Source organism: Salvelinus namaycush, chromosome 36 (assembly GCF_016432855.1).
Source record: "Salvelinus namaycush isolate Seneca chromosome 36, SaNama_1.0, whole genome shotgun sequence".
Taxonomy (NCBI): domain Eukaryota; kingdom Metazoa; phylum Chordata; class Actinopteri; order Salmoniformes; family Salmonidae; genus Salvelinus; species Salvelinus namaycush.
The window spans coordinates 19,568,675-19,593,982 of NC_052342.1; the positions used below are offsets into that span (position 1 = coordinate 19,568,675).

General features: G+C 42.3%; 1 protein-coding gene across 2 annotated transcripts; it reads left to right on the plus strand.

Moving 5' to 3' along the window:
* Positions 1-1,743: 1,743 nt before the first annotated feature.
* LOC120030147 (SH3 domain and tetratricopeptide repeat-containing protein 1-like) lies at positions 1,744-22,196 on the plus strand. Of its 2 annotated transcripts, XM_038975474.1 has the most exons (20): positions 1,744-2,253; positions 3,749-3,799; positions 5,522-5,652; positions 6,315-6,420; positions 12,825-12,968; positions 13,240-13,438; positions 13,566-13,642; positions 13,810-14,005; positions 15,644-15,774; positions 15,937-15,984; positions 16,133-17,518; positions 17,717-17,886; positions 18,243-18,311; positions 18,543-18,666; positions 19,195-19,375; positions 19,536-19,686; positions 19,773-19,895; positions 20,068-20,218; positions 20,522-20,718; positions 21,035-22,196. In XM_038975474.1, the coding sequence occupies exons 1-20, from the start codon at positions 2,112-2,114 to the stop codon at positions 21,365-21,367; spliced, it is 4,110 nt and encodes a 1,369-aa protein (XP_038831402.1). In that variant the 5' UTR covers positions 1,744-2,111; the 3' UTR covers positions 21,368-22,196. The 2 variants fall into 2 exon arrangements, with proteins under 2 accessions (XP_038831402.1, XP_038831404.1); XM_038975476.1 differs by lacking the exon at positions 6,315-6,420 and having other exon boundaries at positions 1,745-2,253.
* The last annotated feature ends 3,112 nt before the right edge of the window (positions 22,197-25,308 follow it).

Consider the following 25,308-nt stretch of genomic DNA (forward strand, 5'->3'; position numbering starts at 1 on the left):
CAGCCTCCTGGTCCCACTGGTCATTGTGGACTGGGCTGGGTGAGGATGGCGATGGCTCCTCAGATACCAATGGAGGAAGAGGAGACGGATTCAGTCTGATCATGTCACTGTAGATGCGGTTACAGCCTGTGCTGTACGTCCAGCTGACCAGGAGGTGGGCCTGGTGGGCAGCAAGGCTGGGGAGGGGCAGCCAACACAAGCCACACTGGTAAGCCTGGGAGCCCTGGTCGTCTGGTGCCTCAGTGAGGTCCTGCAGGATGGACACGCGGTGGAGGAAGAGCATGGAGGTGGTCGGGACACTGGAGGTGCCACCCAGGTTCACCTCAGGGTCGTCGGGTACAGAGTGGAGGCATTTGGCCCCGTCGGACTCCTGGTCATGCTCCTGGATACTAAATACCTGTGGAGGAAAGACAGGCAGAAGTAAAGTGTTAGTCCCAAATGGCACCCTATTCTCTACATAGTGCACTACTTTTGGTTAGAGAAATGGCACCCTATTCCCTACATAGTGCACTACTTTTGATTGGAGAAATGGCACCCTATTCCCTACATAGTGTACTACTTTTGATCAGGGTCCATAGGGAATTGGGACCTATGCAAAATTAGGCTTGTAAATTAGAGAAAAAAGTAACATTTAAACAAATAAACCTTCTTTGTAAAAACAATCGTTTTGGTAATAAATTCCCCAAAATAATTATAATGGAAACGTTTGGATGTCATTGTAACTCAGACACGTCTTCTTATTAAAATAAATGTTTCAGTTCTGAAATGATTTCATTGTCTTTGGGTGATAAATGCATTCCAGTGTAATATTTGGTTCTGTTTCCCGTGAAATTCGGACACTTAGTAGAATGCCATTATCAAGGAACTCTAACGTCATAATTGATATCTATCATGTATTCGATTTTGACAGTAGATTATTTCCCGGGAAAACAGAACCTAATGTTCGACTTTTTCACCAAAGAAACGTGCTTACGAATGTCATTTTAAAAACGTACATTTAAGTGCTTTTTTTTAATAGTGTGTGACGTTGAATACATATTATTCAATAGCTATTATTCTGTGCTTTTATGTTTGCTTATTGTCTAATCTAGGTTCAAACACCTTTAGGTGTTTCATAGTGCGAAAAGGGTTTGGAACCAGGTTGATTTATTTTTCTAACAGATTCGAATGGAAATAGTGAGTCATTATTTCCATTCAGTTGGATATGATAGACAGGGCTCTGGTCTCCGAGACTAAGTGTTAACTCCAGGCCAGGCTGATAGAGAGGAGGAAAGGGAAGCGCTGACTCTCTTCCTAGGATGTGACAAGAGGTTAGCTTGGGCAAAGGACACTTATTTTAGTGTACGCAGCAGCTGACTGTGGAAATTGTCAAATGATGCAATAGACTACACATAGGACTACATTAAAGGTCTAAGCAATTGTGTGTTTATGTACGTACACGTAGGCTACGTGCGTGCTTGCGTGTAGCATTTTCAATTTCCCAATAGGAAATAGCTGAAATAGCAAGGAATTATGAATGCCACGATGAGGTCAAATAAGTGGAAAAGGTTTATATACGACACATAGCACTCAAACTTCTGGAAAAATGTATCTGCGGATTGAGAAAACAGTTCAACTTTCCCACAGCCAATGGCCTATATTCATAGCAGGGAACTCATCTGTTGACAGAACAGCGCGGTGGATTTAAGAAAATAAACTTTATTTGTTCAGTCAGCGATTATTAACCTGTTCCCTGCAGTCAGCTGCACTTTCTTCGCACAAACGTCACAGGACAGGACAATTCTGATGGATTTGGGAAATCCTCTGTAAGCAAAACAACGGATGACAATCACCGATTTTTCACCAAAGATCTGACTTTGGAATAAGTAACGCTTCTATGGACCATTAAGTGACAACACAATATTGATATTCTTCTACGACAAGGCATCTCCAAGTTAGCGGTTTTAACGTCTCACGCCCTCTTCGACAGTGATAGTAAACTTTTGTGACGTACTCCATGGATAGTGTGCGCACGGCGCGAGGAGGGTGCAGATGCGCATGATATCCAGCTTCGCTCGGGGAGTTTAAAGTAGGGCTACAACATGAAAAAGTAGGAAATACTTCGATTCATTATGTCAACCGCGGAACAAGAGGTGGAACCCGTGGCGGTGGTTAACCGTAAGGACACTAACACGCGCCATTACCGGAGAGAGCTCTCAGCAGAAGACCACAACCATGATCCGGTAAAAAAGGGGACCAGAAGTAGAAAAATGGGTGAGTCATTGATCCATAAAGTGACATTAAAATGACACACAGATCCACAATCCGCCTCTGCAGTAGTAGCATACAGTGATATTGTTTTTAGGACTACCAGTCAAGTCTTCGAACACCTCGTTCAAGGGTTTTTCTTTATTTTTACTATTTTCTACATTGTAGAATAATAGTGAAGACATCAAAACTATGAAATAACACATATGGAATCATGTAGTAACCAAAAAAGTGTTAAACAAATCAAAATATATTTTATATTTGAGATTCTTCAAATAGCCACCCTTTGCCTTAATGACAGCTTTGCACGCTCTTGGCATTCTCTCAACCAGCTTCATGAGGTAGTCACCTGGAATGCATTTCAATTAACAGGTGTGCCTTGTTAATTTGTGGAATTTCTTTCCTTCTTAATGCGTTTGACCCAATCAGTTGTGATGTGACAAGGTGGGGGGGTATACAGAAGATGGTCTTGTACCAAAAGGGTTAAGTCCATATTATGTCAAGAACAGCTCAAATAAGCAAAGAGAAACGACAGTCCTTCATTACTTTAAGACATGAAGGTCAGTCAATCCGGACAATTTCAAGAACTTTGAATGTTTCTTCAAGTGCAGTCGCAAAAACCATCAAGCGCTATGATGAAACTGGCTCTCATGAGGAACACCACAGGAAAGGAAGACCCAGACTTAAAAAAAGTTAATTCGAGTTATTAGCCTCAGAGATTGCAGCCCAAATAAATGCTTCACAGAGTTCAAGTAACAGACACATCTCAACATCAACTGTTCAGAGGACTGTGTGAATCAGGCCTTCATGGTTGAATTGCTGCAAAGAAACTACTACTAAAGGACACCAATAAGAAGAAGACTTGCTTGGGCCAAGAAACACGAGCAATGGACATTAGACTGGTGGAAATTTGTCCTTTGGTCTGGAGTCAAAATTTTAGATTTTTGGTTCCAACCGCCATGTCTTTGTGAGACGCGGTGTGGGTGAACGGATTATTTCTGCATGTGTATATCCCACGGTAAAGCATGGAGGAGGTGTTATTGTGTGGGGGTGCTTTGCTGGTGACACTGTCTGTGCTAGTCTTACAAGCTCAGTTTAAATGAGGGTTATTTGACAACTTGTTCATTGTTTCAGTTCTATCTATGGTGGTCTGTTTTGTGACCCTGCCCCCTTTTTCTCAATTCTTCCTTCTTGTTTAGTTGGGGACACTGTTATGAAACCAGAACGTGACAGATTCCTCCTGTCTCCCTCTGTGTGGTGTGTGTAAGCGATAGCACACACAGGAAACAGCACAAACAGGACTAGGGATCATATGTTTTCTTGCTCTTGTCATAATAAACACATAAAAGACATGTCAACCACTAGCCAAAAGGCCCATAAAGAACTTTTGGGCATGTCACCTTTTAATTTGTAGGTTATTTTGTTTACCTACTTCTTACAATCGGTCAAAGTAGCATACACACTGTGTTCAGTATTAAATGAACATGTCTGTTTATTGCAGAGCGCTCCAGCTCCAGAGGAGCAGGCACATCCGAAGACGGCTTCCCAACAGGTGACTAACTAATAACTGTGTATCTACTCTACAGGGTTGATCTAGAATCAGTTCCCACCGGTCCATGTAGTCTTATTCATTATGATCTACAGGCCTAAACTGATCCTAGATCATACCCTGAAACACTGTATTAATACAGACCCAGATATATGACACCTTTCAGTGAAAGGGGGATTTCCATTTTCAATCGTCCAATGCATGTATATCAGACACTTCCTTCTCATTGTGGAAACTCAGAATTTAACGGAATGGAATTTCATGAAGGTTCCAACCACAGTATTTCCAAAAGAAGGGGAGAGAGTTTGGGGTTTGGCTGTGGTAGTTGGAGTAAAGTTATGGTTTATGGGTTTAACTCTCTCTTGCCATTATGAGCTCTAAGATTCAACTGTGGGTTTTGAATGACACATTCTGCTACGAACCATCATGCTATTTCATACAGCCTCATGCTTCCAGTATCAACATAGGGGTAGCGAGTAGCCTGAGTGCCAGCCTGTTTGTGCTATCATGCCAATTCCCTGTCACTCAATAATGAGAGCAATGGAGACAGATCTGGGACCAGACTAGGTTGAGAGCAACACACTGAGCACTGCTGTAGTGATTTGACCCACGCTATGACTGCAGACTCAGTCAACCATTAAAAAGGCGAGTTGACATTGGGTCATATTACAATCATATAAGTTATGAGTTTCATGTTTGTTCAGTAGGAAACAGTTTTTATATTTTGTATATTCCTACTGTGGTTTTTAGTGTACCCATAAACAACTTACTGCAGTTATAGTGTGTTCTGCACTCTTTCTTCTCTTGTCTCACAAAAGCAGTAGCCTGTACGCTATTAAACTAGAACTCACTAGCCTGGTTCCCAGATCGGTTTGTGCTGTTTTGCTAACTCCTATGGTTATTGTTACATTTGGTGTGACAGTGACCATAGGAAATGGCAAGACAGCACAAACAGATCTGGGACCAGGCTGGAAATTCACTTCTCATTATGGAAAAATCATGTATTTGACAGTGAATTTGAACTATGATTCTTGTACCTTGGACCTGAGAGAGCCTGAGAAAGCCACTTTGAAGTCATTGATTAATCTCTGTGGGTCATTCACTGTCAATCAGTGTCACCAGACCAGTCCATTACTGAAAAACAACATGAATTTCATGTGGACACACATTAAGGGTTCCAAAAACACACGTTTTCATGTGATCACGTGATCGTATGTGACGTTAATATGATAACACGAGACAACATGTAAAGCAACGTGATAACATGGAACTACACATGTGAAAACGTGATCAAGTGTTCCAAAAACACATGATTTCACATTCAATTTCACATGTGAAATCGTGTGATTTCCCACATGTGAAATCATGTGGTTTTTCTGTAAGTGGTGAGATGATTGTGTCCAAAATGGACTTTGGTTAATAAAGAAACAGGAAGTAAAGCAAAGTTGAGGATACAGTATTAGTACTGTACCTGTCAGGATATTGACATTTTTGTTCTGAGTCGTTTTTAGTCTTTAACTATGACAAACCTCAAACTACACTTTTGGAATGTGGAAGTGAATTACTTCTACGTGGTGTTTTGATAAATGGCACTATTGTTTTATTACGAAGTCACCAGAGTATCTCTGTCACCTCTTCTCTCCTACAAAACATTAACTAGAGAAGGATTGCCCATACTCAGCTTGACATAAACTGTAATGGTGATTTTAATGTGCTTGTTTCCAGCGCTGCCCATGCTGTTGGCCATGGTGGAGGGGCCGGACAAGCTTCCTGCAGACGAGGGGTCACAGGAAGTGCTGCGGGGGAAACTCCGCCTCCTGGAGGCCGACAGCATGGAGGTCAACGCTCTCTTCATGGTATAACACTCTATTAACCTTTATGTATCCAGGTTAGTCTTGTCGCAGGTTGGCATTTATTGTCAGAAATCTTGACCTGGAGGCATCGCTGCAGTGTGGTCAGTAGCTAGCATAGCCACAAAGTATAGCATAGCCACAAAGTCATAAAATCTGATATTAACCCTAACCTTAAATTAAGACACAAAATATCATTTTTGTTTTCATGAACTACGATATAGACAATTTTGACTTTGCAGTTGGCCCATTTAGTGGAAATCGCTCAGTTCTGCCTCTAGGGAAAGATTCAGGACAATAAACGTTAACCTATGTAATTTTCATGTAATCTTTATGTACAGCTGTAATCTATATGTACTCCTGTAATCTATATATGCTGCTAAAATGCATTTGCTATGATACTGTACTCAGCACAGTCACACCCCATTTTGTCAATGCTTTGTCACAGCTTTTGTGGAATTATCGCAAGTCTGTAAAGTTATAGTGAAAAGAATGAATGCATTGTGTATGGTCATATCACCAGTTTTGCATTTGAAGTGGTTGTGTTATCAGGTTGTATTTGTTCTTATTGAGTTTAGTACCTTATTAACAGATTACATTGATTTATACAGTAGTTTGTGAGAAATCATGTACATTTAGAAGTCTTCTCTGTTCTCCTGTACTTTCAGGAACTATCAGCTCGGCTTGTTTCCATTAACTGTGAAGAAAACGCCATATTTGTCACATTCAAAACATTTGAAGAGATATGGAGGTTCACCACGTATTACACAATGGGTAATGTCGTCTAGTATAAGAAGTTCTAGATATAGTATGGGGTTTTTATTTACATGAATGATACGCAAGTTCTGAATCCTAACTTAACATACATGGTTATAGAATATATAGGAAAGATAGAAATGCATATGGAGGTGTTGCCATGTACAGTGCATTCGGAAAGTATTCAGACCCCTTGACTTTTTCCACATTTTGTTACGTTTTTCCACATTTTGTTACATTACAGCCTTATTCTAAAATTGATTAAATTGTTTTTTTCCTCATCAATCTACACGCAATATCCCATAATGACAAAGCGAAAACAGGTTTTTAGAAAGTTTTGCAATTGTATAAAAAAAAAAAAACTGAAATATTACATTTACATAAGTATTCAGACTCTTTGCTATGAGACTCAATTGTGCTCGAGTGCATCCTGTTTGCATTGATCATCCTTGAGATGTTTCTACAACTTGATCGGAGTCCACCTGTGGTAAATTCAATTGATTGGGCATGATTTGGAAAGGCACACACCTGTCTATATAACGTCCCACAGTTGACAGTGCATGTCAGAGCAAAAACCAAGCCATGAGCTCCAAGACAGGATTGTGTCGTTATCTGGGGAACGGTACAAAGAATTCTGCAGTATTGAAGGTCCACAAGAACACAGTGGCCTCATCATTCTTAAATGGAGGAAGTTTGGAACCACCAAGATTCTTCCTAGAGCTGGCCTCCCAGCCAAACTGAGCAATCGGGGAGAAGGGCCTTTGTCAGGGAGGTGACCAAGAACCCGATGGTCATTCTGACAGAGCCTCATAGCTCCTCTTTGGAAATGGGAGAACCTTCCAGAAGGACAACCATCCCTACAGCACTCCACTAATCAGGCCTTTATGGTAGTGGCCAGACGGAAGCCACTGCTCAGTAAAATGCACATGACAGCCCGCTTGGAGTTTGCCAAAAGGCACCTATAGACACTCAGACCATGAGAAACAAGATTATTTGGTCTGATGAAACCAAGATTGAACACTTTGGCCTGAATGCCAAGCGTCACGTCTTGAGGAAACCTGGCACCATCCCTACGGTGAAGCATGGTGGTGGCAGCATCATGCTGTGGGGATGTTTTTCAGCGGCAGGGACTGGAAGACTAGTCATGATGGAGGGGAAGATGAACGGAGCAAAGTACAGAAAGATCCTTGATGAAAACCTGCTCTAGAGTGCTCAGGACCTCCGACTGGGGTGAAGGTTCACCTTCCAACAGGACAACAACCCTAAGCACACAGCCAAGACAACGCAGGAGTGGCTTCGGGATAAGTCTCTGAATGTTTTTGAGTGGCCCAGCCAGAGCCCGGACTTGAACCAAATCGAACATCTCTGGAGAGACCTGAAAATAAGCTGTGCAGCGATGCTCCCCATCCAACCTGATAGAGCTTGAGAGGATCTGCAGAGAAGAATGGAAGAAACTCCCCAAATACAGGTGTGCCAAGCTTGTAGAGTCATACCCAAGAAGACTCAAGGCTGTAATCGCTGTCAGTTGCTTTAACAAAGTACTGAGTAAACGGTCTGAATACTTATGTAAATGTAATATTTCACTTTTTTTAAATACATTTGCAAAAATGTCTAAACCTGGTTTTGCTTTGTCATCATCCGGTATTGTGTGTAGATTGAGGAGGGGGGGGGGAAACAATAAAATATATTGTAGAATATGGCTGTAATGTAACAAAATGTGTAAAAATGGGCAGAATAGTTTCCGAATGCACTGTATGTCCAGAGTCATATTCTTGTAAGGCGGAGAGAGGATCTCATGTCAGGTGATGTTGAAGTAATATGGCTACAGGTTCATCTGCCTCAAAAGCCTATTCTTGTAGGAAGTTGCTATAGACCACCAAGTGTTAAAAGTCAGTATTTGGACTATATGTGTGAAATGTTGGATAATCTATGTGATATCAACAGAAAGGTATATTTTCTGGGTGACCTAAATATTGACTGGTTGTCATCAAGCTGCCCACTCAAAAATAAGCTCCAAAATGTAACCAGTGCCTGCAATCTGGTTCAAGTCATCAGTCAACCTACCAGGGTATTTACTAACAGAACAGAAACTTAATCATGCATGTGTATTGATCACATCTTTACTAATGCTGCATAAATCTGCTCTAAAGCAGTATCCACACCCATCAGATGTAGTGATCATAATATAATAGCCATGTCTAGAAAAACTAAAGTTCCAAAGACTGGACCTAAACATTTGTATAAACGATCATACAAGAGGTTTTGCAATGATTCCTGTGTCGAAGATGTGAATAATTATTTGTTGGTCTGATGTGTGTACTGAGGAACATCTGGATGAAGCACTTGAAGCGTTTATGAAACTGTTTCTTCCGGTTACTGACAGGCATGCGCCCATCAACAAACTGACTGTTAGATCTGTCAAATCCCCATGAATAGATTATGAATTGAAAAACGGTATGGCAGAGAGGGATGAGGCAAAGGTAATAGCAAATAAATCTGACAACACAGCAGACTGGCAAACATACAGTAAATTGACAAGTCACGTAACTAAACTAAACAAAAAGAAGAAGAAACTATACTATGGAAGAAAGATGAATGAAAGTTAAAAGCTCTGGAGTACTTTAAATGCAAGAACGCAAACTCGGCTCCATCTTTTCATTGAGACAGATAGCTTGTTCATAACAAAACCCTTTGATATTGCCAACCACTTTAATAACTGTTTTGTTGACAAGATTAGCAAACTTAGGTATGACATGCAAACAGAGTCTTCATATTCATGCATAATGGACCAAATAATGAAAGACAAACACTGTAGTTTCAACTTCCTCAAAGTGGGTGTGGAAGAGGTGGAAGAATTGTTGCTATCTATAGATCAGGACAAATCACCTGGTACCAACAACCTGGATGGTCAATTGTTGAGGTTGGTAGCAGAATACATTGTGACTTTGCCACATCTTCAATTTAAAGCCTAGAAGATGCTGTGTGCCCTCAGACATGGAGGGGTCTGAGATCATTTCTAACCAAATATAGCAGAGCACCCTTTAATGGCCTCCCGAGTGGGGCGCAGCGGTCTAAGGCACTGCATCTCAGTGCAAGAGGCGTCACTACAGTCACTGGTTCTAATCCAGGCTGTATCACACCCGGCCGTGATTGGGAGTCCCATAGGGCGGCGCACAATTGGCCCAGCGTCGTCCGGCATTGGCCGGGGAAGGCCGTCATTGTAAATAAGAATTTGTTCTTAACTGACTAGTTAAATTAAAAAATATATGTTTAAATGGTTCAAATCGGCGACCAATCAGCCTGTTGCAAGTGCTTAGCAAACTTCTGGGGAAAAGTTGTGTTTGATCAAGTTATTTTACAGAAAACAAAGGGCACTCAACATGCTTGGCACTGACACAAATTACTGATGATTGGCTGAAAGAAATTGATAGTAAGAAGATTGTGAGAGTTGTTTTGTTAGACTTCAGTGGATTTGCATCCTCTGCCTGTATTATGGATTGAGTTACCCATCTAATAGAACACAGAGGGTTTTCGTTAATGGAATCCTCTCTCTCTTCGTTAATGGAAGCCTCTGCAAATTCAGTGTGGTGTACCGCAGGGCAGCCGGCTAGGGCCATTATTGTTTTATGTTTTTACAAATGATCTTCCACTGACCTTGAATAAAGCCTGTGTGTCTGTACGCTGACGACTCAACAGTATACATGTCGCCTGTAACAGTAAAATAAATAAGACACTTAACATATAGTTCCAGTCAGTTATAGAATGGGTATCTAGCAATAGGCTGGTGCTAAATATCTCAAAAACGAAAAGCATAGTTTTTGGGACAAATCACTCGCTCAACACTAAACCTCATCTGGATCTATTATTGAATATTGTGGCTATTGAGCAAGTTGAGGAGACTAAACTGCTGGGTCTAACCCTAGATAGCAAGCTATCATGGTCAAAAGATATGGACTTAATGGTTGCTAAAATGGGAAGAGGTCTGTCCATGATAGGGAGTTGCTCTGCCTTCTTGACATCTCAGTCGACCAGACAGGTCCTACAGGCCCTAGTTTTGTCGCAGCTGGACTACTGCCCAGCTGTGTGGTCATGTGTGGCAAAGAACGAGTGTCAGTAACATGCATGTCAGTCTCTCCTGGCTCAAAGTTGACTGCATCACTATTGGTCTTTGTGTGTGGTGTTGAAGGTACCGAACTGTCTGTTCAAGCAGTTGGCACACAGTTCAGACACGCATCGGTACAACAGAAAACATGCAACCAGAGGTATCTTCACAGTCCCCAGGTCCAGAACAGAGGCTGGGAAACGCACAGTATTAAATAGAAGCATGACTACATGGAACTCTCTGCAACCCCAAGTAACTCAAGCTAGTTTAAAAACAGATGAAAGAACACCTTACTGCACAAAGGGGACTGTGAAGAGACACAGACATTTTTATATAGTGTATTGTAATTTGCACTGTACTGTGTACTAGACCTAGATATTGTGTGCATGTACTGATATGTAGGTGTCGTGACTTGACTTTTAACATTAATCTGGAGACTGTTATATATCTAATCAACTAATTATGTTGTTACCCGATCAAATGAATCATGTAACAATTAACTCATTAGGATCTGGGGCACCCTGAGAGCAGTTATTTAAAGAGTTACCATCTCCCGAATTAAACTCTAAAGGTCTTTACCTATCACATCTATAAACAGTCAACTTATTAATCATAACCTTGTATCGTATCATCATTCTGAACAGTCGTAACCTATTTTCATCTGTAAAAACCCGAGCCTTACTCGGTAAGATTCCGTACTACACAAATTTGTTTAATTATTTATTTACTAGCTAACTAAATGGTAACACAGGATAAACATACACACTTAATACATTAAAAACAGGTCCCTGGTGGACTGACAACAATAGGGCTACTTGTTACAAAAGACATGGAGAGGGCGAAAGAGGGAGGGGGACCGAGACACTTAATGTTGGTACATTTAGAAACTACTCTCACTTGATTTCTTACTCCAAGCGGGTGCCGGCACAGGAACCGACACCCGCTTGGAGTAAGCAATCATGTATGTATTTACATGAAAATGCCTTGGTTCGCCGTGTATCTCTCTAAACTGGGTCGCCTTGGAAAGGGGTTTTAGGCCTTTTCGCGGCACGCTTGTAAGGCTCTGATTGTCCAAAAGGGGTTTCTCTGTTGCTCTCCTCTGCAGTCGTCCGGTATACGGTGACTTGTTGTGTAGTCCTGAACAGAACTACAGAGTTTATTCTACTTCCATTCACTCTGGAAGATGCTTCTTTGAAGCTGTGTCGATGCTTCCCAGTGAGATGGTATGGGCAGAGTAATAGAATGGTCCCACTTAAATTTGCTTTTCTAGATACTTTACTTCGGACAGCTAATCAGCCGTACCAGTGATTTTCCGGGAGGTGACTTTATTGTCTCTACCTTGTGTTGAGATTCAGAGTTCAAACCACTTTTTAAACGTAAGCTGCCGATCTACATCTCTCTGGTCTAATATGTTAATTCTTAAACCATCATTTTATACAGTTTGTTCAAAAGGGGCGGTTCTATCAGGCTGACACACTCTCTGACCTCAATCAAGGGGGCGGTGACTACTTACTGTGCACAGTTATAGAAACAATTTCCTCTTAGTTTCTAAAATCACATCCCTCTCTTAACAAAACACTCATTTTTCATATAGCATGCACAACGCAGAGGATGGAAAGTTTGTACATGTCGTATGTATACTTTCCAAGTTACAGTGTTTCCTTTATAATATTTTTAATGACATCACAAAATAACAACCAAACCGACATTAGTGTTCTTTTAGGTCGCCTCTGACAATTCCCCACATTCTATGTTAGAAATATTGTTCTAGTAGTTGCTTTTGAACGTGTTAGACTTTTGGCGCGAAAAGTCTTCTTAAAACAAAGTACATTCCTTGAGGTAATTTAGAGAAGGATTTCTGAATGTTTTATTTATTGTTATTTATTGCAAAGCTGATCTGACCTATTTGGATCCTCACAGGACAGTCATGACATAGGCTATGTGTCACGTTTTAAATGTATGTATTTCAGTCCTTGACTAATAATGTTCTGCACTATGTATTGTTTCATGAGGACCCCAGGAAGAGTAGTTAATGCTTTTGCAGCGGCTAATGGAGATCCTAATAAATACCAAACAAAGTAGAGTTCTTCACGGGTTCGGGTGGACCTGATATACCCGAGACCCGACCCGGGCCTGAACAGGTTCGGGTGGACCCGATATACCCGAGACCCGACCCGGGCCTGAACAGGTTCGGGTCTGAAATAACAAAGTAACTGATTTTATATCTCCGATTGAAATCAATACATAAACTACTTATAGACCAGGAGTTCTGACTGACCTCTGACATATTGACATCTGACCTTTGACCTCTGTTCCCCAGGCTTTCTGGGCCAGTGCATGGAGAACCTGCTGTTGGACCAGGACTTCTGGTTGAGTTCTCTGGACCAGGAGTACTTTGCAATAGAGATCTCTATCCAAGAGGAGACTCTCAACCTCATGTACAAAGGCATCCTCATGCAAGAGGGTAACTCGCCCAGTGACTCACAGATTAAAATATCTGACTTCGACAGCTTTTGGTACCCACATTCAGATGGTGTATTCAGAATGGTGTATTCAGAATATACAGAAGCACTTCATTTGATAAGTCAGCACATACAGATCAAATGAACATTGAGTATCCATGTTATGCTGTTATGATATGTTATACATGTTATACTCTTAATTACAATGCTACAAATGATTTGTTATTTAGTTATACCCACAAATAAAGTATGACAAATCTCCCCTTCTGTCAGGTTCCTTGTTCGCCAGCTGCAGCTCCACCCAGATGTTCGACAGCTCCACCTCTGGTAGAGACCTCTACCTGGAGCAGGGGGACATCGCCCTGTTTGAGCCCCCGTTCCTGGGCTCGGGGTGGACCGTACTCTCCCTGGGGGATGGAGCCCGGGGGACCAAACCCAAACCAGCCCTGGAGCCCGTCATTCCCTTCCACCAGTCAGTACTTTGCCTAGTGTATACTTAGCTATTTCATTCTTAGTCAATACAGAAGAAGAAGCATACTGCTAATTTTCCAAGTTTCACCTTTTTATTCGCATATTTCGTTCCTGTTTCCGCCCTATAGATGGTTCCTCAAATCATGTGCGGAGAACATCTTAGTTGGCAGTGGCAAGCCAGCATGTGATTTCCCCTGCCAGTTTGGTAAGAAGAACCTTGTTTGAATTCCTCTTGACAATCCTAATTCTAAGGGCTTCACTGTTCCTTTTTCTCATAGAATTAGAGTTATGTGGAGGAATTCTAGAGTCAAAACTTACTTTAAAATTCTAATTAATATCTCCTGTCCACCTCTCTCTCTCTCTCCATGCTAGCCACTGGCTCCTGCGTGGCCACTGTTGAGTATGACGCCGGTGGGCCAGACGAGCTAAGCCTGGAGCAGGGTGATCGCATCATCATTGTGGGCCTGTTGGTGTCGTGCTTCGAGTGGTTCACTGGCAGACTGGAGAGGACAGGAGAAGTGGGATTGGTGATGACAACACTGGTCAGACCGGCCGATAGCCTTTGTGAGTAAGTGTGTCCTTCTGCTGAGTTATATATTGATTAACCTTTCTGAACCACCCATCCCGGATCCGGGATAATTGTCATCAGTAACACTGAATAGCATAGCGCCACAGTCAAATAATATTACTAGAAAATATTCATATTCATGAAATCACAAGTGCAATATTGCAAAACACAGCTTAGCCTTTTGTTAATCCACCTGTCGTCTCAGATTTTGAAATCATGCTTTACAGCGAAAGCAATACAAGCGTTTGTGTAAATTTATCGATCGCTCGACAAAACATTAAGTACACTTAGCATCAGGTAACTTGATCACGAAAATCAGAAAAGCAATCAAATTAATAGTTTACCTTTGATGATCTTTGGATGTTTTCACTCACGAGACTCCCAGTTAGACAACAAATGTTCCTTTTGTTCCATAAAGATATTTTTATATCCAAATACCTCTGTTCGTTTTGCGCGTTATGCTGAGAAATCCACAGGAAAAAGCGTTCACGACAACGCAGACAAAAATTCCAGATAATATCCATAATGTCCACAGAAACATGTCAAACGTTTTTTATAATCAATCCTCAGGTTGTTTTTCAAATATCTATTCGATAATATATCAACCGGGAGTGTTGGTTTTTCAATAGGACCGGGAGTAACAATGGCCGCCTTTCTCTGTTGCGCACAACTCACTCTGAGAGCCCCCACCTATCCACTTACGCAATGTGATCGTTCTCGCTCATTTTTCAAAATAAAAGCCTGAAACTATGTCTAAAGGCTGTTGACACCTTAGGGAAGCCATAGAAAAAGTAATCTGGTTGATATCCCTTTAAATGGGTGATAGGGATGCATAAGAACAGAGAGGTTTCAAAAACAGAGGCACTTCCTGATTGGATTTTCCTCAGGTTTTAGCCTGCAATATCAGTTCTGTTAAACTCACAAGACAAAATTTTGACAGTTTTGGAAACTTTAGAGTGTTTTCTATCCTAATCTGACAATTATATGCATATTCTAGTTTCGGGGGCTGAGAAATAGGCAGTTTCAAATGGGTACGTTTTTTAGCCAAAAACGAAAATACTGCCCCCTACACTTAAGAAGTTTAACTGCGTCTGGTTAACTGCATCAGATTAACTGCGTCATCATGTATACAGTAGTGATATATTCATAGAATTAAATAGAACACCAATTACCAATTACATGGTGATTGGTATGCCAGCAACTATGCAGCTCGATGGTATCATCTATTCAAGTGTAGTTTTCCACACTCAACAGTTTCCTATGTGTATCAAGAATGGTCCACCACCCAAAGGACATCCAGCTAACTTGACACAACTGTGGGAAGCATTGGAGTCAACATGGGCCAGCATCACTGTGGAGTGCTTTCGACACCTTGTAGAGTCCAGCCCGTTCCCCGATGAATTGAGGCTGTTCTGAGAGGAAAGGAGGGGGGCGCAACTCAATAATAGCACACTTGGTTTATCTCTATGGGTGTATCACAGTAAATATACAAAGGTACACTGTGGACAATGCTTTCAGAGCCATGTTGAATTATATGTTCAAACCCACATAGTAGCTCCTCACGTTCCTTTTAGAAAGTGTTATCAATCTACCTTGTCTGAAATTAGTAGACATTTTGTTTTATTAACTCCATTCTAGGGCGTCTGACATTTTCCTAGAGAAAGAAGAGAGGTTGTTTTTCAACCTGAAAGAAGATCAGATTAAAGAGGAGACAATCGCCTTGCTGAAAAAAATCAACCAGAATGATGTTGGACACGTCTACAAACTTGGTGAGGCAGAAATTGGGAAATGCTCAGGGGCATTTTCTTGGTGATGAACAGCTGCCAGCAAGAACAGCTTGTTTTTATTTTTGCATTGCTCTCTTAGACTTGCTTACTGTGTAAAGACAGTCTGTTTTAATATTGATTCATTAATTATTCCTTTCATTCCAGATCTGATTGCTCAACCGGATTCTCCAAATGAACCAACTCAAAGGAGGGGTATTTATTGTTTGCTTTGTACTTATGGACTATTGGGTTTGAGTATTTTTTTCTCAACTTGGAAAACTATTCAAATAATTCCCTTTTTCTGATTCTTCCCACATGTCAACAAAATCATAAATAATGATCTTCATCTAATGTCTTACAGATGGTTCCCAAGGCAACATGGACGCTCACCAACAAGCAGAACTGAGGAGGAAGATTGAAGAGATTCTGCTAAAAGGGAAGATGAAATCGAAGGTGCCTCATGCAACTGTGACGACAAACGGAACTCTGGAGGACCACAGTGAGACCTCTAAGACTACATTACCCAGCGGGCCTCACTTCACCATCCAACCAGTTGAGGAAGGCACCACCACCAACCAGGAGAAATTCCTTCCTCTTCTATCCTTCCTGGGTGGCAGCAACTACAAGCCAGAGTTTGGCGCCCTTTATGGCCAAACTCCGGAACGGCTCCTCGCCACTTTCACTGGCCACTCGGACGACGTTGACAAATTGGTGGCGTATCTAGGTGTTGCCAGGGAAACTGCCAGGAAGAAGCGTCTCCATTGGTCCCAGAGCCGCCTCTGTTTCCTTTTGGGAAAACTCTGCGCAGGACGATCAAAATTTTCCCAGGCTCGAGTCTACTTCGAGGAGGCCCTTAGCGTCCCTCGAGACGGCTTCACGGACATGCTAATGCTAGCTAGCATCTACGCTAATTTAGCGGTGATCTATCTCATGCAGAAAAATACAGAAAAATACTTGGCTCTGTCGGAGCGGATCGCTGCGCTGCTAATGGGCATCCCTTACTGCGTCTCGACAGTGGAGAAAGACTCAGAAGTTCTGAAGTTTATCCTGAAGAAGGCGGTGCTTAGTCACAACAAGATGGCAGAAGCCAGAGCATGCTTCCTTTTGGCCAAGCTCCACTGGAGGCGAGGTGAGGCGGCGGACACCGTTCCCTTCCTGGAGAGGCTTCTGGTTCTCTTGGTGGAGCCCCCTGGTGTCCGGAGCGTCGCGCCCAGCCATGGCTACCTCAGCCTGGGGAGGCTGTACAGCCAGCTCTCCCTCCCCCACCTCTGTGTCAGCTCGGCCAGGAGAGCCACGATCCATCCGTCTGCTAGGCTAGCCGATTGTCTGAATGGAATGGGGCTGGTTCTGGAGAACACAGACAGACTCTATGGGATCCGGAAGCAGGACGTTGCCATTCCGGCTCAAGTGGCTCCATATCTCAGCCGGTCGCTCTCCTTCACTGGGCGATTAGATGGAGTCGGTGGCACTGGTGACCACACTCTAAGCCAGGCTCTAACACTCTGCCTATCCCAGCTGTTTCAGGAACATGGGATGCTAGGTCACGCCGTACGCTCCATGCACACTCTCATAGACCATCATCGTGCGCCGTCATCATCATCGGGCACCACTAGCATTCCTGAACGAAACATCGCCCTTGTGTGGCTAGCATGGCTCCACATCTGTAACAGTCAACCAGAGGTATCTCTAGACGTCCTCGACTCAGTGCTGGTCTCCATGCCAGAACATTGCACTACCCCACAGGAAGGTACACTTAAGTTGTTATTTTGCACATACTATACTGTTGAACTTACCTCTACATATGTATTTTTTTGTAGATATCTTGTAATGCTTGTTTGTGTTATTATAAAAATATGTGAGTATTTGTATAGTTTATTTACTACTGCTGTAAGTATGACTAACTAATTTCCCCTTAGAGATTAATGAAGTACAATCTCATCTCAAGGACTGGTCCACAACATGAGGGGTGTAGCCTTGCGAAGCATGGGGGACCTGAGGAGGGCAGCAGAGAGCTACCAGACGGCCATTGATGTGTGTGAGGAGTTTGAGGACAGGGCTAACTGGGCAGTAGCAGAAGCTAACCTGGGGTTATTGTGTCTGAAGGCTGGGGCTAAGGTATGTGATCAGAAATATATTGTTGTTTTATTGTGTTACTATTTCCTTTTTTTTTATTTAGCAATTTCTTAAAACTTTTTAACTCTGCATTGTTTGTAATGGGCTCGTAAGTAAGCATTTCATGGTTTAGTCTACACCTGTTGTATTTGGCGCATGTGACAAATAACATTTGATTTGATATATGAATTATGATTACAAAATTCCCAGGTTTTCCAGAAATCCTGTTTGGAAAGAATCTGTGAATATTCCAACAGGGATTTCTCAGAAAACCAGTTAATTTTGAGGAAAGTTAGCGAAATGTTGCTACTTTAATTAGGATTCCAGATAGATTAGCAGTCCTTTCTCTTCATCCTCAGAGGTTAGCGGAGCAGCATCTAACAGAAGCTGTTGAGATGTTGTCAGCGCTGGAGGGACAAGAACATGAGGTTAATTGTATTCCTTTTTTATTTTTACACATCCCTATTAGGAGGACAACTTTTTCTTTTTTTTATGTCAAAACTTTTACTATTTTATTTATTTATTTAGTTCTATGTAATATTTGTTATCGTTACAATTTACTGTAGGTGTCATTATGAATGCTTTCATAAAGCCTTTATAACAGCTATATAATATACATTATAACATTTGTCATTCGTCGTCATCTTTTGTTATTCAAGGTGAACTTTACCACAGTGCTGTTGGAGCTGGGACAGTACTATGTGAACCAGAGACAGCTGGACAGAGGAAAGATCTACTATGAATGGGCTCTACTCATGGCTATCAAGTCAAACCACTCAGACAGTACGTTCATTTGTTTTTTGTTGAAACCATCCTTTCTTAGGGTCACCACAATGCTACAGAAAACATGGCTCACATACAGGTTCAAACACAATTCTCGCCACTACCCATCAGCTGAATCAACATTCGGAGGTATGGGGACCCTCTGAGAACGTTGGTATTGGATCCAAGGAAAGGAATTACTCTCAAGCCTGTGGTTAGTTTTTGTTGGAGAAACCGAGATGCAGAATCTTTCATACGTGTATATTTCCCTGCTAAAATGACATGAAAAAATATGCACAGGATGGAATGTCGGTTATGCATTCTACAGTTCTATAATGTATTTATTTAAGATTTGATTGTTTAAATACTAAGTTACTATATACTGAACATATGGAATGAATTTCATTTGCAGTATACCCGAATATATCACTTCTGCCCCAAATATGTTTATCAAGTAGCTCCTCTGGTTAATGTCGAGGCTTTAGCTCAGTAGGCTAACAGAAAGATGCTGTTAATCCGACTCTCCATGGTGTATTCCCCTCTAACCAGGTCAGTTGAGCGTGACGCGACGCTTGTGCCACCTTTACAGAGCAGTGTGTCCGGATGAGGCCCAGTGCATCATCTACAACGAACATCAGCTGGCCCTGCTGGTGACCCGGGGAGACAGGAGACAGGAGGGGGAGGTGTTGGAGACCATCAGCCAGCTATACCTTAGTCTGGGGACAGAGAGGTCTGTCTGTCTGTCTGTCTGTCTGTCTGTCTGTCTGTCTGTCTGTCTGTCTGTCTGTGTGCCTGTGTGCCTGTGTGCCTGTGTGCCTGTTTGTCTGTGTGCCTGTCTCTAGTTGGCAGCAAATGATAGCATTTCTCATCCTTTCCATCTCTGTGTCCAGGGCTAGGCGGTCTGCTCTAGACTACACCAAGCGTAGCCTGGGTATCTTCATAGACCTGGGCCGGAGGGAGAAGGAGGCTTACGCCTGGTTACAGGCTGGGAAGATATACCACCTGCTGGGCCAGACTGAACTGGTGGACCTTTATTTACAGGTCAGAACCTATTCTATTCTATAGCACAGTGCACACAGCATTCACTCAGACTTACATTGACACGTTACCTCTTGTATTCCTCCCAGGTGGCCCAAGATGTGGGTGTGAGTACGGGAGACACACACTTCATCCTACAGCTGCTGGAGGCAGCAGGGGACATCTTCTTCAACAGCTCAACGGAGAGAGAGAAGGCTGTCTGCTTCTATGAGGTAGGACACAGACGCACACACTGCTTCTATGGGGTAGGACAGAGGTGGTGTATGTGTGTGACCCACCTCGTGTGTGTGTGTGTGTGTGTGTGTGTGTGTGTGTGTGTGTGTGTGTGTGTGTGTGTGTGTGTGTGTGTGTGTGTGTGTGTGTGTGTGTGTGTGTGTGTGTTAGGACCGTGCCCTGCCCATCGCGGTGAAAACCAGCAGTACAGAGGTCAGACTAAGACTGTCTAACAAGCTGGTGGAGCTGCTGCTGCAGATGAAGCTGTATGGAGAGGCTGTTGAGTACGCCCAGACCGCCCTGGACATCAGTGTTAAACTGGGTAGGATACACAACAGAGCCTGGGTGTTCTAGCTATGGCCACTAGAGGTCAGACCTTCCAATAGAAATATGTGTTTACATATCACAGATGCTCTTATCCAGAGTGAATTACAGTCAGTGCATTCCAGTAAGGTTTGGCAGGAAAAAACAACCACATCACACTTATTATTACAACAACAACAACAACAACAAAAAGCTGCCATCAGAAGAATCCGTGCCAGGAAGTAGAAACAAGTGCACCCTGGCTATAGCTCTTTCTGTGAAGAAATACTAACTAATGAAACCATGGTTGTACTTCATCTAGGAAACGGTCTGAACGAGCGCGTGGCGTTCCACCGCCTGGCTACTCTGTACCACTGTCTGGGTCAGTTTGAGCTGGCTGAACACTACTACCTGAAGGCCCTCTCCCTCTGCCCCACGCCCCTGGAGTTTGATGAGGAAACCCTGTACTATGTCAGGGTGTATCGGACGCTGGGGGACATTATATTCTATGACCTGAAGGTAATCAAATTAATCAATCAATCAATGGAATTCATGACTGGGCTGTTTGTTGTTTTTTCAGGTTTTAAATACATATCTATAAGAAATTGAAATTTGATCCCAAAAGTTCAACTTTGAATTGCACTCCTTTGGAGAAATTCCGTGTCAAGATGGAGTTGATGCCAACCCTCAAAGGCATACAGAAAACATATACATGAATTTCCATTTCATTATGGCTATATAACGCTTGATTTACATGGATCAAACCAAAACGGTTTCTCCACTGACCCGAACCAACCTTACCTCTAACCCCTAACTTTTCACCTTTGACCCGTAGGACCCGTATGACGCCGCAGGGTACTACCACCTAGCACTTGCTGCAGCCATGGACATCGGCAACAAGAAGTCCCAACTCCAGCTCTGCACCCGATTGGCTACCATCTACCACAACTTCCTGGTTGATCGGGAACTGTCCCTCTTCTTCTACCAGAAAGCACGAGCGTTCGCCTCCGACCTCAATGTACGACGCATCAACCTCTCGCCAGACCAGATCTTCAGCAGTATGTCACAGTACAAGACGAACAGGGTGACCATCCAGGAACCAAGAAATAAGTCACCGCCAAACGGCCATCTTGGTTTGAAGTTAGTGAGAAGAGGGGAGAGATTATAGCCTGGACCCAGATCTGTTTGTGCTCTTACCAACTCCAATGCTCATTGTCAAGCAAAACATGACACTGAGTGACAAGGAGTTGCAATGATAGCACAAACAGACTGGTACTCAGGCTAGAGAGGTTATGGGTGTTGAAAGATATTGTGCCAAGTGGGCGTTGTAAGCCTTCGTTCGGTTTAAATATGTAATTCTGACATTTTGAACTGCTGAGATGTGTTAATGGGATTTTGCCAATCAGTGTTCTGTGCCTTACTGAACAATATCACTTTGAATAGAATCATACAGCAATGACTGAATATCTATAATTGTCTTCAGTTGATGACCTGAAATGAGTTAAGTCATGGTGAAAGTAATGAATCATGAAAGATATCTCTAATAAAAAGTCAGAGAAGATAATGGAGAAGGTCCAGCTGTTGCAGGTTATAGTGGAGTCTGGAGTGAATTGCTCTGTGAGAGTGAAGACCACTTGGACTGCGCGGCTGGGCCCATATCCACAAAGTGTCTCATAGTAGTAGTGCTGATCTAGGATCTGTCCATACAGTCGTATTTATTCTCATCCAAAAGGCAAAACTGATCCTAAGTCAGCACTCTGATAAGCCGTCAATGCCTTTTTTTGTATAATTAGCTCGTTTTCCATCCAATCGGCTCACAGATTTTCATGCGAATATTCAACTATCCGCATAAAGAAAATATGCGCATTTTCCCATCAGTGGTGTTTCCACCCAACGGACTTGTTGTAGATAAAAATCAATGTGTGATGACGTAGTGCACACAAAATGTACTTTTTCGCTTAGGTTTTCATGTAATGAATAAAAATCTAAAGAGTCAATGTGTTTCCATGGCATTTTTCTTTTCTTTACTCTACTGATAGTTTTGTCACAGAAACTGTTGAGTTGAATAGAAAATGTGCCTCCTCTGATCTGGGCACGTGCATTCTAGCCAACAGGTGGCAGATGCTGTGCAGGTAGGCTGTGCTGGTAGTCTACATCATGAGATTATTATGGATAAGAGAGAGAATATTTTCATTTGTCAAACGTCGATCATCAAGTCACCAGAATAAGACGCTTGATATTTATTGGAAAGGAGCATCAAGCCCATCACCGTCCACTTTCCCCACCCTGTTAAGTTCATAACTTATTTCATCTGTAGCCTAATAAACTGCATGGTTTCCTGAGTCATAGTGGGAGGACCACACACCATATCATCTCGTGACTCCAAGTTTACTTCAATATGATGGTTATAATATAAATTATTATATTGTATGTTGTGTAGTAAGCTGTTAGTAGCCCATGTGCCTCACCCTAATAATTTGGTCTATTTCCCCCTCTTAATTTCACATTCTGTTCTGACTTGGTGGTGCACATGTAGCCTATAACCTGTTTTAGAGAAATGTAATCATTGAATATTGTAAGGGCTTTCATTGTTTGCTTATATGCCCCCTTTATTTATCCTACGATTCTGACTTGGTGTACAGGGAGAACACTGTAAGAACGGCCCATGTTCTGAATTCTGTCGCTGTCCATTTCAAAAGTGCTGAACAAATAGTTATATTGACTACGTCCGTCGTCGCTCGCTCAGTTAAGGTCTTAATCGAAATTATGGATTGCCTCTTATCCGCTTGTCGTCCCCTTATGGTTTAGTTTGTACATCTCAATTGTCAGTAGAAATCACATTTGTTTAAGCAAGTCAGCCATAACAGCTATCTTTTTTTTAAGACAGTAAATGAGGCTGAATGAACTGTTTCACTGCCAGACAAGGCTCCGCTGATAGCCAGGTGTAGCAGTGGTATGGTGTTGGGAGTCTGCTGTTGGGACAGCTTTATGTAGGCCCTAACAGTTTGTGGGCACCGTTTGTCACCGTTATAGTGCAATTAATGTATTGTGTTGTGGCTTTGCTGGCATGTATCCCCAAAGAATTTGGGGGATTTGCCCCACCAAGATTCACATGCTAAAATCGCCACTGACTGGGGCCATCATGTGCCCCCCTGACAAGGGAAGAACTCTGGGCCCTAGTTTTAACTTCTAGTGATCCTACCTACATTTACATTTTAGCAGAAGTTCTTATCCACAGCGACTTGCAGTTACTGCATTGATCTTAAGGTAGCTACGGTGCCTTCAGAATGTATTCATACCCCTTGACTTTTCTCACCCATCTACACACAATACCCCATAATGACAGCGAAAACATGTTTTTAGAAATGTTTGCAAATGTATTGAAAATGAGATCTCATTTACATAAGTATTCACACCCCTGAGTCAATACTTTATAGAAGCACCTTTGGCAGTGTTTACAGCTTTGAGTCGTGTTGGGTATGGCTGTATCAATTTTGCTAATCTGAATTAGGGGATGTTCTCCCATTCTTCCCTTCAGATTTTCTCAAAGTCTGTTAAATTTGCTGTTCACCACTGCCCCACATCTATCTTCAAGTCTTTCCACAGATTTTCAATGGGATTCAAGCCTGGGCTTTGGCTGGACCACTCAAGGACTTTCACATTCTTGTTCTGAAGCCATTCCAGCACTGCTTTGGCTGTATGCTTGGGGTCATTGTCCTGTTGGAATGTAAATCTTGGCCCCCGTCTAAGGTTGTTTGCACTCTGAAGCAGGTTCTCATCATGGATTTGCCATTCATTGTTCTCTCTGTCCTTACCATTCTCCCAGTCCCTGCCGCTGAAAAGTATCCCCATAGCATGATGCTGCCACCTCCATGTTTCACGGTAGGGATGGTGTTAGATGGGTAAGGAGCTGTGCCTGGTTCTCCAGACATAGCGCTTTGCATTCAGTTAAAATGTTGTCTCATCAGACCACAGTCTTTCATGTGAATGTTTGTAAACTCCAGGCGTGCTGTCATGTCTTCCGTCTGGCCACTCTCGCATAAAGCCCAGATTGGTGAAGTGCTGTAGACTGTTGTCCTTCTGGCAGGTTCTGCCATCTTAGCTAAGAAACTCTGTAGTTCTGTCAGAGTGGTCATTGGGTTCTTGGTCACCTCCCTGACCAAGGTCCTTCTTGCCCAGTTGCTCAGCACTAGGCGGAGTCTGGGTAATTCCATATTTTTTCCATTTCCCAGTGCTGGAGACCACTGTGCTCGTGGAAACTTACAACACTCTAGAAATTGTTTTATACCCTTCCCCAGATCTAATCCTCATCACAATTTGGAGATCTACGGACAGTTTCTTGGACTTCATGGTATAGTTTCTTCTCTGACATTCACTGTCAACTGGTGGGTCTTTTATAGACAGGTGTGGGGTATTGTGTGTAGATGCTTTGCGAACAGCTAATAGGGATCCTAATAAAATACCAAAATACCAAATGGGGAAGAAATCTATTTAATCCATTTTGAATTCAGTCTGTAACACAACATTTTGTAACTCAAGGGGTATGAATAGTTTCTGAACATTTTATAACTCAAGGGGTATGAATACTTTCTGAACATTTTATAACTCAAGGAGTATGAATACTTTCTGAAAGGACTAACACATGCATATACAGTGATTTTTAAAAGTAATGATACAATGACTGAGGTTAAAGTGCAGACTCAGCTTTAATTTGAGGGCATTTTCATCCACATCGGGTGAACTGTTAATAAATTACAGCACTTTTTGTACATAGTCCCCCCATTTTAGAGGACCAAACGTATTGGGGCAAATTCACTTACAGTGCATTCTGGGAAAGTATTCAGACCCCTTCCCTTTTTCCACATTTTGTAACTTTACCACCTTTTTTCTCATCAATCTACACACAATACCCCATAATGACATCACAATACCCCATAATGACATCACAATACCCCATAATGACATGGCGAAAACAGGTTTTGTATAACTGTTTGTAAATGTATTAAATATAAACAGAAATACCTTATTTACATAAATATTCAGACCCTTTGCTAAGAGACTCGAAATGTAACTAACATGCATCCTGTTTCCATTGACCATGCTTGAGAT

Excerpts from the sequence above, each read along its gene's own strand:
- LOC120030147 (XM_038975474.1), top strand. The coding sequence starts at position 2,112 with ATGTCAACCGCGGAACAAGAGGTGGAACCCGTGGCGGTGGTTAACCGT. Across the intron at positions 14,006-15,643 it reads CCGGCCGATAGCCTTTGTGA|GGCGTCTGACATTTTCCTAG; the intron begins GTAAGTGTGTCC and ends ACTCCATTCTAG. Across the intron at positions 19,896-20,067 it reads AGGCTGTCTGCTTCTATGAG|GACCGTGCCCTGCCCATCGC; the intron begins GTAGGACACAGA and ends TGTGTGTGTTAG.